General features: G+C 42.6%; 2 protein-coding genes and 1 long non-coding RNA gene across 5 annotated transcripts; all 3 read left to right on the top strand.

The window, feature by feature from the left end:
• Positions 1,517-4,081, top strand: LOC8061740. The gene is made up of 5 exons (XM_002441144.2): positions 1,517-1,961; positions 2,060-2,138; positions 2,251-2,417; positions 2,521-2,907; positions 3,573-4,081. The coding sequence occupies exons 1-5, from the start codon at positions 1,731-1,733 to the stop codon at positions 3,816-3,818; spliced, it is 1,110 nt and encodes a 369-aa protein (XP_002441189.1). The 5' UTR covers positions 1,517-1,730; the 3' UTR covers positions 3,819-4,081.
• On the top strand, positions 5,255-7,284 carry LOC110430055. Of its 2 annotated transcripts, none has more exons than XR_002447251.1 (2): positions 5,255-5,712; positions 6,241-7,284. It is a non-coding gene; the product is annotated as an uncharacterized LOC110430055 (long non-coding RNA). The 2 variants fall into 2 exon arrangements; XR_002447252.1 differs by having other exon boundaries at positions 5,276-5,712; positions 6,964-7,284.
• LOC8072511 (arginyl-tRNA--protein transferase 2) lies at positions 8,554-15,557 on the top strand. 2 transcript variants are annotated; one of them, XM_021447750.1, is made up of 6 exons: positions 8,554-8,836; positions 9,833-9,871; positions 12,727-12,877; positions 12,980-14,134; positions 14,574-14,892; positions 15,196-15,557. In XM_021447750.1, exons 1-6 carry the CDS (start codon positions 8,710-8,712, stop codon positions 15,310-15,312), a joined length of 1,908 nt encoding a protein of 635 aa, XP_021303425.1. In that variant the 5' UTR covers positions 8,554-8,709; the 3' UTR covers positions 15,313-15,557. The 2 variants fall into 2 exon arrangements, with proteins under 2 accessions (XP_021303425.1, XP_002441188.1); XM_002441143.2 differs by having other exon boundaries at positions 15,187-15,557.

Raw genomic sequence — 16,082 nt, 5'->3', positions numbered from 1 at the left:
TCAGGATTTTCCGGCGCTATGCATTAAGTGGTAGACGACGTGCTCCTCGACATCCTTCGAAGGTGCTTATAGGGATAGGGACCTAGATGCTGCTACTAATATCATTGGAAAGATCATTAAGTCTAGTTTTTTAACAAATTTATTTAGAGATATAAATATTGCACGTATTTTCTACAAATCGAGTCAAATTTATGGCATAAAAATCTAAAACGACATTCTTTTTAGGACGGAGGGAGTAAGTATCAAAACTCAAGAGTTCAGGACTCGAATAACATTGTCATGCAAGTTTAAGACCGCTCGTGAATTTTACTAAAAAAAAAGGAAAAAACCTCGTTGATGCATTTTACCTATGCGTGGTGGAGCTGGGGCCAAAGTGGGCCATGCCCCCAAATAGGCTAGTAGATTTCTTTATTTGATACTCGGTACATGATTTTGCTACTTCAAATCACTATGAAAATACAGGTATGGCCCCCCTCCCTTTGCATTTCATATCAGTTGCCTCGTCTCTTGTTCTTGTTCAAGCTCCGGCACCGCCTATGCGTGCTAAATAGAGCCACATGTTCATGATTTTCATCGTATGTCCCCCGTTTGCATTTGCTCTATAATCACAATTGCTTAAACGTTACCAGTATCATGTCATTTACGCCTCCGTCGAGGCCGTCGAACACGCTTGTGCTTCGTTTAGCTGTGCACCGCGCATCAGGTCTTACTACACACGACACCACTGTGAATCGTACCTTGTTTTTTATAAACCCAGAATGGTCGCTTCCAGGCTTGTTTATAAGCTTGGCCAAGTCCCAACTTTCCTCGTCGGTAGCTGTTATCTAGTCAAGCATCGTTTCCCCCACCTTCGCAATGCCTTGCTCTGTCGACTGGTATCCTATCCTGTAGTAGTACTACATAGTGTACAAAATACAGCTGCTGATTACTGAATCCAGCTGTTCTCACATTGGCTCTGAATCCACCTTTGTGCCTCTGTTTTCACAGATCGTCCAATCATACACTCATAGGGTCCCGTGAGTAACGTGTAACACGGCGGCCAAAGCTCAAACACACGGCAGTGCCCTGCCGTGCGGAAAAAAACGCCAAGAGCCACGTAACGGCACGGCAAAGCGAGTCCGTCCCACTCCCACAGTCCAGCGATCCAGTCCAGCAAGTTGCTGGCGCCGCGGCACGCGAGATCCGTAGCGGCGCAAAGCAAGGGGTCACCGGCCACGTAACGTAGCGGCAGGAGCGAGACTCCGAGAGCTCCCCGGGTCACGAAAACCGAAACGCCCTCCTGCCCACGCGCGCGGCGCGAGATCCAACGGCACACGACCGACGACGAGGATCCAGCCACAGGCCGCAGGCCGCAGCAGTGCCGCACAGCCCATGCCGCCCCCACGCTGAACGTCGTCGCGCTCGCACTCGTCTCGTCGCCATCGGCATCTCCCACCTGGCCACCTCGTCACCGCAAAACAAACCCGCACGGGTCATCCGTGCTGCAGCCGTGGCCTACCACTGAACGCCACCCCAAAGCAAGGCCCCGACCCACGGCCACGGGACCGCGCACGCAGCCGGCGAGCACGGCATCGCATCGCATCACGGGCGCGGCCAAGAGTCCTGCCCTGCGAAGTGCGAAGTGCGAAAGCGCCTGTCACCTCCAGTGTCCAGTGCCGCAGTGCGCACAGGGTTTTAGGCAGGCAGGCAGGCAGGGCGCGCGACACCGGGATCGATCGCCATCGCCACCCATGGAATCCGCGACGGCGTCCGTCCGCAGCGCGTCGCTCGCGCGGGCCCGGCCCGCGCTCGTCTACGGGGGCGGGGCGCGGCGCGTCGTGGGCGCTGGCCCCGCCGCCGCGCGCGCCCGGCGGAGGGCGCCCCTCGTCGTCGCAGTCGCCGCACACCACCAGAACCACCTCGAGCCGCTCCCGTCGCGCGCGCAGGAGGGCGGCGCCGTGGCGGTGGCGACGACCACCCAGGTGAGTCGCGTCGGAACGGAATCGTGCGCGCGCGTTCTTCGTTCTCGGCGACGCACTTTGATGCCCTGATGATGTTTTGGGGAGTTTTTTCTATGCAGGCTGACGAGGCGGAGGTCCATGCGAACGACGCTGCGCCGGCGGCGGCTGCTGAAACTGAAACCTCGTCTCCCCAACTGGGTAAGTCGGCGGCGATGAGCCGATGATACGAAACTTCTAAATCTGTTTGATCCCGAATGATGATGGATCCTTAGTTTTTACTGCGCCCTTCATGTTCTTTGCGCCCTCCCAGCTCCTGGTAATAAGACGGTGCGCGTCAGATTTGTGCTGCAAAAGCAGTGCACGTTCGGACAGAGCGTCTGCCTCGTCGGCGACGACCCTGCGCTCGGCCTCTGGGATCCGTTGAATGCGTTTGCTTTGGAATGGGCGGAGGAAAGCCACGACTGGATCTTAGAGAAAGTGAGCCTCGTTTCGTGCGCATGCGCATCGTGTGTGATGATCTGACTGCGTGCTTCTGAAGTGATGACGTCACCCTTTCTGTCTATGCTGTTTTGATGACCAGGATTTACCGGCCAACAAGCTGGTTGAGTTCAAGTTCTTGCTGCAAGATTCGACAGGGAAGTTGCATTGGCAGGATGGGCCGAACAGAAGCTTTCGGACAGGTGAAACCGCAAACACGTTGGTTGTGTTTGAAGATTGGGATGATGTGAAGAATCAGAAAATAGCAGAAGAGGAGGGAGGGGCGTCTACTGGGATTGAGCAAACTGTTGTTTCAAATGACAGCAAAAGCACAAAGGATACTGTTTTTGAAGATGAGCTCCAAGCGGATGATAATCAAGTCAAAGAAGATGAACCCGTAGTTGCCAAGGAGGATAAGAAGCCAGCGGTTGACACAGATGCTTCTTTTCATGTAGATTGGGTGAAGACAAACGAAGCTAGCCCTCGAAAGGTAACCTGTTTAATCAACACCTTTTTCACATGGCCTTGTTTAGTTCGCGAAATTTTTTAGGTTTGGCTACTGTAACACTTTCGTTTGTATTTAACAATTATTGTCTAACCATAAACTAACTCAACTCAAAAGATTCGTTTGTGCAATTAGTTTTTTTTATCTATATTTAATACTCCATGCATGCGTTCAAAGATTCGATGTGATGGGAAATTTTGAAAATTTTTAGGAACTCAACAAGGCCATAGAGCAAACACAGTTCAATTCAAGAAGCCATTTATATATCTGTTAGTCTATATTCTGCTGTCTATAAGTAGTTCAGTGTACGTTCTATGCATGCTATCTGAAATATCTATTAGCTTCTGGAGAGAGTGGTAATGCGTTTACAAGGGACCACGCTGACAAGTTGAGTATTATTAACAACTGCACACTAGTTTAATTCACCAGAGCACATTAGAGTTTGGTAGTTCCTTGCTAAGAGTTTTAGGGCAAAATAATTGGAACTGAAAATTTATCTATTGGACCCTCAAAAAAATTTATCTATTGTTAGTATTCATTGGAATAGGAGGAAGGGATGAGAAGTGCACAATTCAGGGGTGCCCGCAATCCAATGGTTATCTTTGATAGTCTATTTCTCATTCGATGAGCTTTTTCTTTTTCTTGATCAGTCGGTGCTGCATGAGGAAATGGAAGTTCTAGACGAACTTCTTGGAAAAGAAAACATGGAGAACAGCAGTATTTCGAGTACTGATGAGAATCATGCTGAAAAAACTGGAGGAGATGATATCTTGTCTGAGGATGGTGTTCCGGTTGAGAATGGGTTGGCCACTGCTTATGAACATGATTTGCTTTGGGGTTGGAAGGCCCTGCAGCAGCTGATGATGAGCCTGGGCTTCAAAATAGATACAACATGAAAAGGCATAATCTACTGCTATATATCTAATGTTCGTATGCCATTCGGATGCAATTGTGTTGCTTTCCAGGATAATCTGTTTTGACCCCTTAGGAGACTGCCTTATGGATGTTCACGGAAAAGGCTTTGCACTCTAGATTCTAGAAAGCTGCTGGCATTGTGGTATTGTATGTATATAATATGTTCGTTTTCCAAAGGTGTTGTATCTTAGCAGATATAAGAACCTTTTATTATAAATAATCTACTATCAGTTGTGGTCGAAAATTCGCAGGGATTAAACTTTATGGTGAGTTGCTAAGGATACACCTTTCAGTTGTTTGTGATCGTCGGAAACCTAATCAGTATGTCAAGCCTCTATCAAATCGATAATTGTCCTAGTTTGATGGATGCTCGGGCACACCCGCTCCCATCAGCGCTCGTGCCCAGTGGCACCCGATCGGCCGATCCCACATCCAACGTCGGATTCGCTGCCCACCCAGCTGTCGCCGGGCACTCACAATGCAAGACTTTATCATAGAGTCTAAACCAATTAATTACATATTATTTATGGTATTTTGTTAATGTGGCAACATATTTATTGAAGAAAGAGGTAGAAAAAATAAGACTTCAAGTTTTATTTAGACTCTAAGTTTACATTGTTCGAGGTAACAAATAACTTTAGACTCTATAATAAAATCTGCATTTTGAGTGCCCTTTATCTCGACTCTCTTGGGTCTACCTCAACATTCCACATTCCCACCCAATGCGAGTCCACTCTAATTTTGGGTGACCCATCTGTTGACATGCCCGATCGATGATGGCACCTCTAGTCTAGAGGTTGGCTTGCTTCCTACGGACATACGACAAACCGTTGTCGCCAAGGGAAAAGTTTCGATGGGGGAGAAGAGGTGGCTTTAGTGAATAGAGCGGCAGTTGGGAAAGGCCGTGTGTGGAGCCAAAGGACAATAGATTTGGTATGTACTCTCCCGTCCCAAAATAAGTGATGCTTTGTTTTATAAAAAAATATTTATATCTTAAAAATAAGTTTATTACAATTAATCTAATAATATTTATTTATGCATAAAACATATTAATAAGTTTATATATATATATATATATGTGTGTGTGTGTGTGTTTCTTTATAGCTGGCTACAAAATACTTACTCCCTCCGTCCCTGAAAGAATCAATTTCTAGGATCCGTGCCAGTCAAACTTTTTAAAGTTTGACTAACTTTATAGAAAAGAGTAACAACATCTATAATATAAAATACACATTATATGAAAATATATTTTATGATGAATCTAATAATACTAATTTGATACTATAAATCTTAGCATTTTTTTCTAGAAATTTGGTCAAAGTTTAAAAAGTTTGACTTAGGACAAAAATTGATTCTTGAGGGAGTATTCCGTAGCCAGACCGCACGTCCGCAACCGACCAACTATGAGCACAACTCAATTGGATCGAACCCACCTATTCCGCATGGCCATCGTTCCGCTTGTGAGCTAGACATCTCAGGCTCGGCTCGACTCAAAAAAAAAAATCATGCGGCTCCTAAGATTAATCCCTAGAATTATGTCGTTTCCTTTTTTTACATTCACAAAAAGACATTCCTTTCCGTATGTCAGGCAGAGACGCAGAGTAGTACCAGCGGCGGTGCCTCCTCATTCCTTCACCGGCGGATGCGCTGTTTCTCCCGACGGTGGTGGTGTCTCCTCCTTCCATCTGGCGGCCACGGCTGTTCCTCTCACGTGCGCCCCCACCTCGCGCGGATGCGATCCAGCGTTGGTGCGGCTCGATCTGCATGCACGGGGCTTCCCGCCGGCGATGCGGCCCGCGTCGCTTGGCGGCTCCGGCAAAGGAGCGACTCCCTCGTGTGGATGGCGGCCCTGACTGCGTAGCGACTCACCTCCAGGTTAGTCTCTGATTCGGTGCTTTTTCCCTAGGTTGTAACCTTGCTTTTGGATATTGTTTCGTGCATTAGCTTCGTGTATGTCTGATCAACAACATGAATCTTTTAGCTTTCCAGATCTGCCACCGAAAAGCATCATAACATGCCCTCATCTGTGACTTCAATCAATTTGATTGCTCTGTAGCTAATCCCTCATCAATGGACTTATTAAATCAATTCTGCGTGTGTTTCAATCCAATAGCTAATCAATTATGTGTGTTTTCTATTGGATTGAATATCAGTTTCCCCAAATTGTTTCAGATTAGCTGACCAGTGGTCACTGTGGCTTGCCTTGTCTCTGTGATATAATATGCAAATTGGTATGCCCAGGTTTCAAAAAAATCTTTAAATCATAGACCAATTCTCGTAAATTCATATAAACCAATTCTCGTAAATTCAAATAGACGAATCTTGTGGTTACTGTATCCAATTATGATTACCGTGTCCAATTGACCAAATTCTGATGCAAATTCGTTCTCATAAATTATATAGATCAGTCTACCAGAAAACAATGCTACCTTGTGGTAACTTTGTATAATTAACCAAAATTATTATTGAAAAATTATTACCTCAACGGCTCAATCCGCACTGCTCCGAGCTTCCGACGAACAGTTGTGAAGAAAAAGGTATGCGGCCTATCCAGGTGACCTTCTCCATACTAGCACTAATCCTGTAATGAATTTATTTTGTTTTAGATTTTAGATCTTTTTTATTTGAATGAACACCTCTGTTTTAGAGCAGATCAGTAAAATTTGTTACTGCATAGCATGAGATGATAGCGGAGGTTCCTTGCTTGCCCCAACAACTGCTTGCTAGACCATAAGTGACCTATTCGCAGTGTCTAATTAATGTGGCTGCATTTTCAAACACGCATGATTTCTTATTTATTGTTTCCTATAAATCATAAGGATCAATCTTCCAGTAAGTACTGATGTGTGATTGTGTCTAATTTATAGTGTGCTCTATTAGTTTAGTCTCAATTCTTATGGATGCTTGTGAAAGAACTGAGTCGTTGTTCACCTATTTACTTCATGCTATACTTTTCCCTTTGTGCTTATATTAATCGAAGTACCACTAGTTTAGCAGTATGGCTTACTTCATTTGTATTTTTTATTCTTATTACTATAACTCATGATTCACTAGCAACCCTATATTTTGTTATTGCAACTAATTAACTAATATTCATTCTTTTGTAATTTTTATTGCTGCGTGCAGATCGATTGAGAAGTGGTTGATGAGGGGTGTCATTGCTAGCTTCACTATTTTTTTGTTTCGCCAAGGCCAACATTAGTGGTCAGGACTAGATTATGTCATGGTAGTTACATTTGTTTATCATGGGATGCTTTGTGTATTGCAACAATGTGAGATATGTAACATGTTCCCTTGATGTGGGCTGGAGAGACATTTCCAAGTTATTGCAGTTTAGAAAAAGGGTAAATGGCCATTTAAAGTTGAAATTTACCTCAATCAACCTTGATTCATGGCTGATGTCTGAACTCAAACCTCTTATCTTTTTGTAGCAATTTGTTCTGGTTACACCATTGTCGTAAATGCTACTATGATAACTTGTTGACGCCATTTCTGAATACAGTATTACCATACATAAAAATTCTCGTAAAATTACATTATTCTACCAAATCATATCGTTCTATTAGAATGTCATATTATTCTAGTAAATCATTTATACAAGTCATTGTAAAATCATATTAAGGAGCATAGATTCTAGTAAATCACTGAAACAAATTCTGATAAATACATTCACATGAATCACATATAATGGTACATTCTGGTAAATCATTTTTAAAGTTCGTAATGTTACGAATTCTGTATACCCACCATTTTTATAGTAAAATATACTGGTTTCCATACACATATTGTAAATGTAACTATGCTCAGTACCTTTTTGATAGCTAAAGAAAGATCTCGTAGAGGCCTACAGCTGGTTACCAAAATCACCATTTCAATAATTTTTGTAAATCGTGTAGCAACAAATGCTGGCAGGAGAGCAAGCCATGCATAGTGTCACGTACAGCCTGGCATAATGGCGTAATCTCCGGCTGCTACTACGCAAGCGCAGCCAGAAGAGCTGCGGTCGGCTCGGCTCATGCAGCAGTAACTCCCGATCCGTTAAGCGCTCGCGCTTGCACCGGTTGGCTCAGATCCGGTCTGTCTGGTGCGATAAACTGGCCTGGCTACAAAATAAAATATTCTATAGCTAGCTATATATATATATATATATATATATATATATATATATATATATAAGCGCTATTCTACATCTTAGGTGTAGAATATTATTTTACACCCTAGGTGTAGAATATTATTCTACACCGCAAGTCAAAATTGAGTAGAAAAAATACTGAGCAATACTGGAGAACCTTTATCCCGTCCAACACTCAGGACCACGAAATAATACTGAACGATACTGAATTTTGTTTGGTGTAGAATAGTATTCTACACCTAGGGTGTAGAATAACACTTATATATATATATATATATATATATATATATATATATATATATATATATATATATATATATATATATATATATATATAACATGATAACATTTGTTTAACAATGGAGAGAGTACGCTAGACCACATATGTTTTGCAAGAGAAAAGAGGAAAAGGAGGAAAAAAGAGGGGAAAAAAATCCCTAAATCGAAAGAATCCAAAAGTTTTGAGTTATATTAAAACAAAAGTAAGTGAACCGAGTAAGTATTATGAGTATTAAGAAAAGTGAAACGTACGCGTTATAAGGTTTAAATAATAAATAAATAGTACTCAATGTCGACGAAGATGGAGAGAGTCGCTGAGCCCTATTTTACAGCTAGCCCCCCGGCCCATCCAGATCCAGGGACCCAGCAGTTGATTCGCCCGGCCACATCGCCCGAGCCCGCTAAACCCAAACTCGTCCTCATCGCTCCGGCGCGGCGACGAGGCACCCGGCCGCCGCGCGATGGCCGACGGCGCCAGCAGCAGCGGCGGGGCACAGAACGGGGGTGAGTCGGTGGTGATTGACTACGGCCGGCGCCGCACAACCTGTGGCTACTGCCGATCCTCCGGGCCTACGAGCATCTCCCACGGTACCGATTTCCGAACCCCGTCCGATGAAACTGATTCGCTCTGCTTCGACCTGTATCGGACCCTCAAGCTTTGTTGCGCGTCGAATCGCCCGTTGGTTATACTATAGCGTTGAATCACCTGTTGCTCTAGTATCTCGACGCGTCACGCAGAGGATGTCTGACCCCGGATCACCATGATAACTTGTGAATTTCCTTTTAGATATTGCTGCCAAGGGACAGCGAACGACGGCTTTGTAGTTTGAGCTGGGGAGATTAGTTATTTTTTCAGCTTATTATGGTCATAATGAATCAGAGAAATCTATGAACCTCTGAACGCTCGTTGTTGTACCTTTTGGTTTTGCTATTAGTCACTGAATGCTTCAAATGCCTCATTTATTTTCCACTTAGGTTGTAATACTTGAAACAAGCCAGCAACCATTTAGTTTCGTCTCTGAAAACGATCCATATGGATCATGTAGCACTTGTTATCTGTGGTGTTATAAACAGTGATAGAGCAAAGCCTCAGGCTGCCTGGGGAGCCTATTGGTTTGGCTGATAAGCCATGGCTGAAAGTACTGTTCGCTGATTTGTTGTGAGAGAAAAACACTGCTGAATGGCTGGTAGATTTGGCAGATTAGCCTCAAGCCTCAACCAATAGCAATAGGAAACCACTAGAAAAATGCAGAGATATCTAAGGTTCAAAGGATTTAAGTCTGCCTAGCACTAGATAAGCCTGGGGGCATAGTCCATTTCTGGCTCCAAACTGGTTATAAAGTGTATCCAACTTTTATTTAACTTGTTGGGCTTGCAAGGTAAAAAGATATAGTAGATGGGGATTGCATTGACCTTCACATTACTTGTTTCATCATTTTCTCCTTTGTTATTTCTTTTTTTGTTGTTCTACCTTTCATGTATATACTTGTTTAGAAGGCTTTGCCACATCATCATTTACCATGCTACTTTCTATCTGCCACATCATCATTTACCATGCTACTTTCTATCCTATTAATCTTGCAGGTATGTGGGCTAACAGTCTGAAAGCTGATGACTATCAAGGTACAAAGTTTTGATCATTTCAAAATTTTGCATTTTGTATGCTACTTGGGAACACATTATCGGTATCCACTTCTAGGAAAACAAGATGCTATATGGACTTTGGAGGCTTGATACCTTTTTTACACATGCTTTAAGGTTATAAATGTTATAACACAAAAAGTCTTGATTCCTGAATGCTTCCTGTATTCAAAACCTAGTTAGCAAAACATAAGCGACCAAATAATACATGTGCAATCGCTAACATTCTCCGTTCAATTGATTATCTACAAGCATGTCAACATTCAAATTTTGATATCCGTATAAGGACATAATGTCCTGGCATTATGGGCATGAAAGAAATGATGACAGGCAGTATAAGATGGCCAAAATATTGCACAAAGTAATTGCAACATGCCTATCTCTATTGTGTTTTCGTGTCATAAATCATAGCGTAATGTGTTCTATGGGCAATTCCTGGTTTTGGGGCTGTGCCACAGAATTTAGTCCATTACTAATCAACATTTTTCCGTTATGGCCCCAGAAATGCTGCTTTCAAGTTTCATCGACCTGTTATGTCCAAATGTAGAGAACAAAGGTGTTTTTTTAATGATATTTGGACAGCCTTGTAAACATTGTTGAGGATTTATGCGTTTGGACAGGGGAAGTAACTGTAATGTTTCTGGAACAATAACTTGGAAAGTTGATTTTCTTGGATAAATTTAGGATTCAAAAGCCCCTTTGAAATTTCCCAGACCTAGGCCCTGAACTGGTAACTGGTGGTCACTAGCCAGTTCTCAATCCAATCCCAATCCCAATCTCTTTCACTTTTTCCTTAGTTATTTTCTGCAGTCAACCATGTTCTGTTAGCCACAGGGTTTTCCAGTTCCTGTGGTGGGATTTGGGACCTATTATAAGTTCACGGAGTTTCATGCTAACTTGTTGATTGAAATATGGCTTTCCAACAAGATAGTGAATAAATGTAACTTCAATTGGGGGTTTATGGTTTCTTGCTAGATCAAGGATGTCTGGATGTGCATAGATCAAGTGTTTTTATTTTTGTTGCTATTTTCTTGTTGCATGGTACAGGTTTCAAAAGTGCAACATACTGCAATATAATGATACGCAGGGCATGGTGTAAACTGTTCTCTAGGCGATTAGTTTTCTCTTATAGTCCAAGGCGTGAGTGTGTGGTGTTGTATGGAGTTTCTTCTCCCTTTTTTATTTTTCTTAATACAATGATACACAATTCTCCTGCATGTTCAAGAAAAAAGGATGCTGTAATATAATGTTCACTGAGTGGAAGGCATTTGCAGTTTTAATTGTAAATCATGACTAGGCATCGACTAGTCGGACCGTCGGACCAGGGCAGCATATTGCACTATTGCCTAGCCAATTGGCTATCCCAGTAGGCTTCATGCGCAGGTTGAAGGATTTTCCTGTTTCCTGCTCGTGCTCATTTCAGCTGGCAGCTAGGTCAAAGCCAGAGGAGCCTGTGTCTTAGTAATATAGGATGTGGTATGGTATGGGCCTCGAATACTACTGGGCTGGAGCCCAAGTTGCCGCGCCTGTCAGCAGCAACTAGTTCACTTAAAGGGCTGACTAATAGTGAGTAGTTGACTGATCGATTGACTAGGCAAACTACTATGTACCTGATCTTTCGCTTTTGACTTTTCAGTTCACATACTGGAGAAGACAAATGTAACTAGAGATGCAAGCTCCGCTTGCTCTGGGTCACTAGGTCCACTCAAGACTTGCTAAATGAACTAAAATGGCATTGATGCCACTGTAATTAATTTGTTTACTCAGCCACCATTGGTTAACCATTTGCATCCTTAAATCTAACCTGACTTTAACATGTAAGACAATAGTTTGGGATGTAAAATTGGATTGATTAAAAACAAAGGTATGGCATACAAATAAATTGCCACATTGCAGCACATTCCAGGAAAACTGTCACATCTAGCAATTTGGAACAGTGAAAAATCTACATCGTGAAAAATAAGTTTATTGAGAACAAGAATGTGTGCACTTCTGAAATACTTTTTTTTTAAAAAAAAGAGTTCTACCTCTACTTTTATAGGGAGCAACGTAACGGCACAAGTACTGGGGTTTCCAGTTATGAAGGAAGTTCTCACAAAATAGCTCTCCCAGCAAAGTCTAGTAGAACACTAAATTTTGACAACATCAGAAAGCAGAATAGAACTAGGCTTGAAGCCCTTGAGCCAGTTCATTGCAGAGATCTTCAACTAAGAAAAGTGCTCCTGGTCCTTCTTAAGGTTGGCGCTCCATTTCTGCATTAAGGATAGTGCAATGTAGATAACATCAGTGGGGGTCTTAGGGAACTTCTTGGTGATAGCCATCTTATTTCTGGAAGTCCACAAGGCCCAAGTAAAACCTGCAAACAGAAATATGATTAACCTGGTGGGTAAGGGCACCATGCCCAACAGCCAAGTATTAGTGAAGTCACTCAAAGAAGTAGGATATGCATTCAAGTGGAACACTTCCTTGATAAAGCTCCAGATAAATCTTGCCATGTGACACTTAAAGAAAATATGGTCAATAGATTCTAAGCAACCACATAAGCAACAACTAATATTCCCTTTCCAACCTTTCTTAACCAGGTTTTGTGCAACTTGTAGTTTATTATTAAACACTTGCCACAGGAAGAATGTTATCTGAAGTACAAATTTAACTAGAGGGTTAACAGAAAGAGGGAGTTTAACTGAAGTGGAACAAGATAACTTGTTGGTGTTGTAGTGTACTTCAGGTTCCAACCCATAATATTTGCTATTCCATATTTTTCCCAAAGTGAACAAAAAGCACTTTAGAATAGATGGCATGACTCTGACTTGTGATCATAATTGCAAATTTTGCAGCTCTTCTTGATCGTGGTTGGAGGAGATCTGGTTGTTTTCTTTACAAACCTGAGATGGAACGGACATGCTGTCCCTCATATACGATACGCTTGAAGGCAAATGATTTCATTTGTTCCAAAGAGCAAGGTCGTGTACTTAAAAAGATGCAAAGGTAATTCTGTTAATTCTGATCCATATGCCCTGCTAAGTTTATAATAGACTCCTTAAACTGTCCTGTGTTTGTTTTTAAACCCATCAACTCATCCATGTGCAGGTTCCTTGATGGTGACCTTGATCCACATATTGGAAGTCCCCAGTGTAAGGCAAGCCCAACAAAGCGCTCACTTGGTGAACCTCTGAATTCACCAACCTCGAAAGTATCAAAGGTATCAGCAAAAGAGTTTCGAGCAGGCATGGGTCCAAATATATCGAAAGAAGACGACGTCACTTGTTGCCTGGCAAGCAAAATCAATGAGGCCGCAGATACATGCTTCCAAGGGGGGGTATTTGGTTCAGTTCAACTCCCCAAAGCTATTGTGAAGACTGTTAAACCTCAAGTCAAAAGGAAAGTAGGAGAATCAGTGCAAGAAAAGAAAGTCGGAGAAGCAGTGCAAGATTTGGTTTATACGTGCAACATAAGTTTCCAAATAGTGGCAGCAGTTCGACGTGCATTGCCTAAAGAAAATGGTGCTAATCAAAATGAAGTACTGGCAGATCTTTCTCCAAATTCTGTTGCAGAAAAGCTATCCATGGCAATGGAACGTCTTGGACAACTAGCTGGTTTTGAAGTAAAAGCTTGTAATGGGCATCTTAATTTCTATTTGGCCACCAATCAGGCAATGCAGAACCATACCAGCTTTGTTGTACCTGTGCAAACTTCAGACAAGTCTAGTGGTTCAAAGCAAAGCTCTGTGAACAAAACTAATACGAAATATCCTCTGAAAAGAAAAATCCTGGAGATTAGGTTGAGCACATCTCATTTTGATCCTGAGGAGTTTGCTCTGTACCGAAGGTATCAGACAAAGGTGCATAAGGAGAAGACAGTTACGGAAAGTTCATACAAGAGATTTCTAGTAGATACACCAATCGTGTTTGTCCCCCCAAAGAGTGGTGATAATTCAGTTCCACCGTGCGGGTTCGGGTCTTTTCATCAGCAGTACAGAATTGATGGAAAACTTGTGGCTGTTGGTGTAGTTGATATCCTTCCTAAGTGTTTGTCAAGCAAGTACTTGTTCTGGGATCCTGACCTTTCTTTCCTATCTCTTGGAAAGTATACAGCTCTGAAGGAGATAGATTGGGTCAAGACGACACATGAGCACTGTCCCAGCCTTCAGTACTACTATCTCGGTTACTATATACATTCTTGCAATAAGATGAGATACAAAGCTGCATATCGACCATCAGAACTTCTATGTCCTGTCCGTTACGAGTAATTTTTTCCGCCCTTTCCACTATATTTCGCAATACATAACCTTGTATAATGTGAGCGACTGAAAGTAACAATAGTCAAACTTAAAGGAGGAACACTAAGTTATGTCCTGGTATGCTTACTAATGTGGTTGCAATGGATATTTTTCGGTGTATTCTTTTAATAAGGTTATTGCTTCTTGTTCTAGAGTAGTAGTAATTTGTAGGAGACTGCTGTTATCACTGCCTTCAGATAATGGATCAGTGAAACGTTGAAAACATACTTTCATCTGGTTAAAAGTTTACCTGGAGCTTGACTATTGAAAACTATTGGTTAGCTATTTTTGTGTTTCTATTCCCGACTACAAGTCACAGGTTTTTATGCAAAACTGGATGCTATTTAACCATTAAATTTCATGCTTCTTTCATTCTTCTCTAACTTCTAATTCTCAACATTGCAGGTGGGTTCCCTATGATTTAGCCAAGCCTCTACTGGATACCAGTCAATATTCCATTCTATCTGATTATGCTACAATGCAAGGTGAAGTGCCCCAGCCTCAGATTTGTGGTCCCTCTGATGACTCTTCAGCAAAAATTGACCACCACGACTCAACCAGCGATGAGGACGATGATGAAGATTTCAACGACTATGAATCAGATATGATGGTTGATGAAGAGACAATTCATTCAGAAAAGCCAGATACAACTGAAGGCAGTTCCAACATAAATGACATAAAAAACATCACCCTGGACCTGAATGGCTCGCGGGTTAAATTTAAGGTACATACACAAAATCTGACCTCAAATCGGAAAGATGATGATGGCCCTATGCGATCTGTGCACAGAAATAGGGGCACATCGTCTAAATTTGCTTTTGTAGTATTTATCAGGAAATTTGCCAGCCTTTTCTGTCATTAATCATCCATTTCTCCATCAGTCTGAACATGTAAAAGATTTAACAAGTATCTGCGCACATAATTTGTAAAACAATGTAATCTGTGACTGGAAAAATGTAATTTTATTCTCTGGTTTTGATTTCTGTATGATGTGTTTAGTTAACTCTCTCCCTTTCAGGGCCTTCAGCAAGTGTTTGGGCCAATCGAGAGGCGACACCTCACTGCGCTAGAAGGGCAACTGAGCAGATACGTCAAGGTTGTTGGGAAGGAGCTATCCGATCGAATTGTGTATTGCCTTTCTTGATATGCAGCCAGCCAGCCGGGTCAATTCTACTATGAAAGTGCACATGAGAGCAAAACTTGTTTCATTCAGAAAGAAAGGTCATAGCTCTGTTATACTGCTGCATGTCTATGCTTGTTTTTTTTGTTGTAGAAGATACGAGAGCCCGCTGTCGAGGCTGACATAGAACATTTGTCTGGTCGATTGTGTATGCGTATTGGCACTGAATTATTCATGGATTGCTTTACTCCACGCTGAACAAAAAAAAATGGCGATTCCGTACGCCTCAATGGGCTTGGAAGGCAATGGAGCCGGCACGGTTAAAAAAAAGTTGCAGGGAATGGGCTTCTGTCGAAGCTGCAGTGTCACGTGCACAGCGACCGCTCGTGACTAGGGCCTTGTTTAGTTCACCCCAAAAAGCAAAAAGTTTTAAAGATTCTCCGTCACATCGAATCTTGCGGCACATGCATGAAGCATTAAATATAGACAAAAGCAAAAACTAATTACACAGTTTAACTGGAAATCGTGAGACGAATCTTTTGATCCTAGTTAGTCCATAATTGGATAATATTTGTCACAAACAAACGAAAGTGCTACGGTACCGAAATCTTTTCGGAACTAAACAAGGCCTAGAAATTCTCGTCGTACGTCCACTGCAAAAGGCCGCACCGCACCGGCGCTCAGTAGGGGCCTGCCGCCTGCATCGTGTCTCACCTGCGCGGCCATGAAGTGGCGCAGAGGCATCCACCGCTTTGCGCCAGAGGATAGGACAGGCCCACCATGTACCGTCGTAC

This window comes from Sorghum bicolor, chromosome 9 (genome assembly GCF_000003195.3).
Source record: "Sorghum bicolor cultivar BTx623 chromosome 9, Sorghum_bicolor_NCBIv3, whole genome shotgun sequence".
Taxonomy (NCBI): domain Eukaryota; kingdom Viridiplantae; phylum Streptophyta; class Magnoliopsida; order Poales; family Poaceae; genus Sorghum; species Sorghum bicolor.
Note: the sequence above shows the minus strand (reverse complement) of the source record. Positions and strands in the feature narration are given on the sequence as shown.

Bases quoted from the DNA above. Each gene is read 5' to 3' on its own strand.
- LOC8061740 (XM_002441144.2), top strand. From the start codon at position 1,731: ATGGAATCCGCGACGGCGTCCGTCCGCAGCGCGTCGCTCGCGCGGGCC. The intron at 1,962-2,059 runs GTGAGTCGCGTC...TTTTCTATGCAG, and splicing joins CGGTGGCGACGACCACCCAG to GCTGACGAGGCGGAGGTCCA. The intron at 2,908-3,572 runs GTAACCTGTTTA...TTTCTTGATCAG, and splicing joins ACGAAGCTAGCCCTCGAAAG to TCGGTGCTGCATGAGGAAAT.
- LOC8072511 (XM_002441143.2), top strand. From the start codon at position 8,710: ATGGCCGACGGCGCCAGCAGCAGCGGCGGGGCACAGAACGGGGGTGAG. The intron at 9,872-12,726 runs GTACAAAGTTTT...CAAATTTTGCAG, and splicing joins GAAAGCTGATGACTATCAAG to CTCTTCTTGATCGTGGTTGG. The intron at 14,893-15,186 runs GTACATACACAA...TCTCCCTTTCAG, and splicing joins GCTCGCGGGTTAAATTTAAG to GGCCTTCAGCAAGTGTTTGG.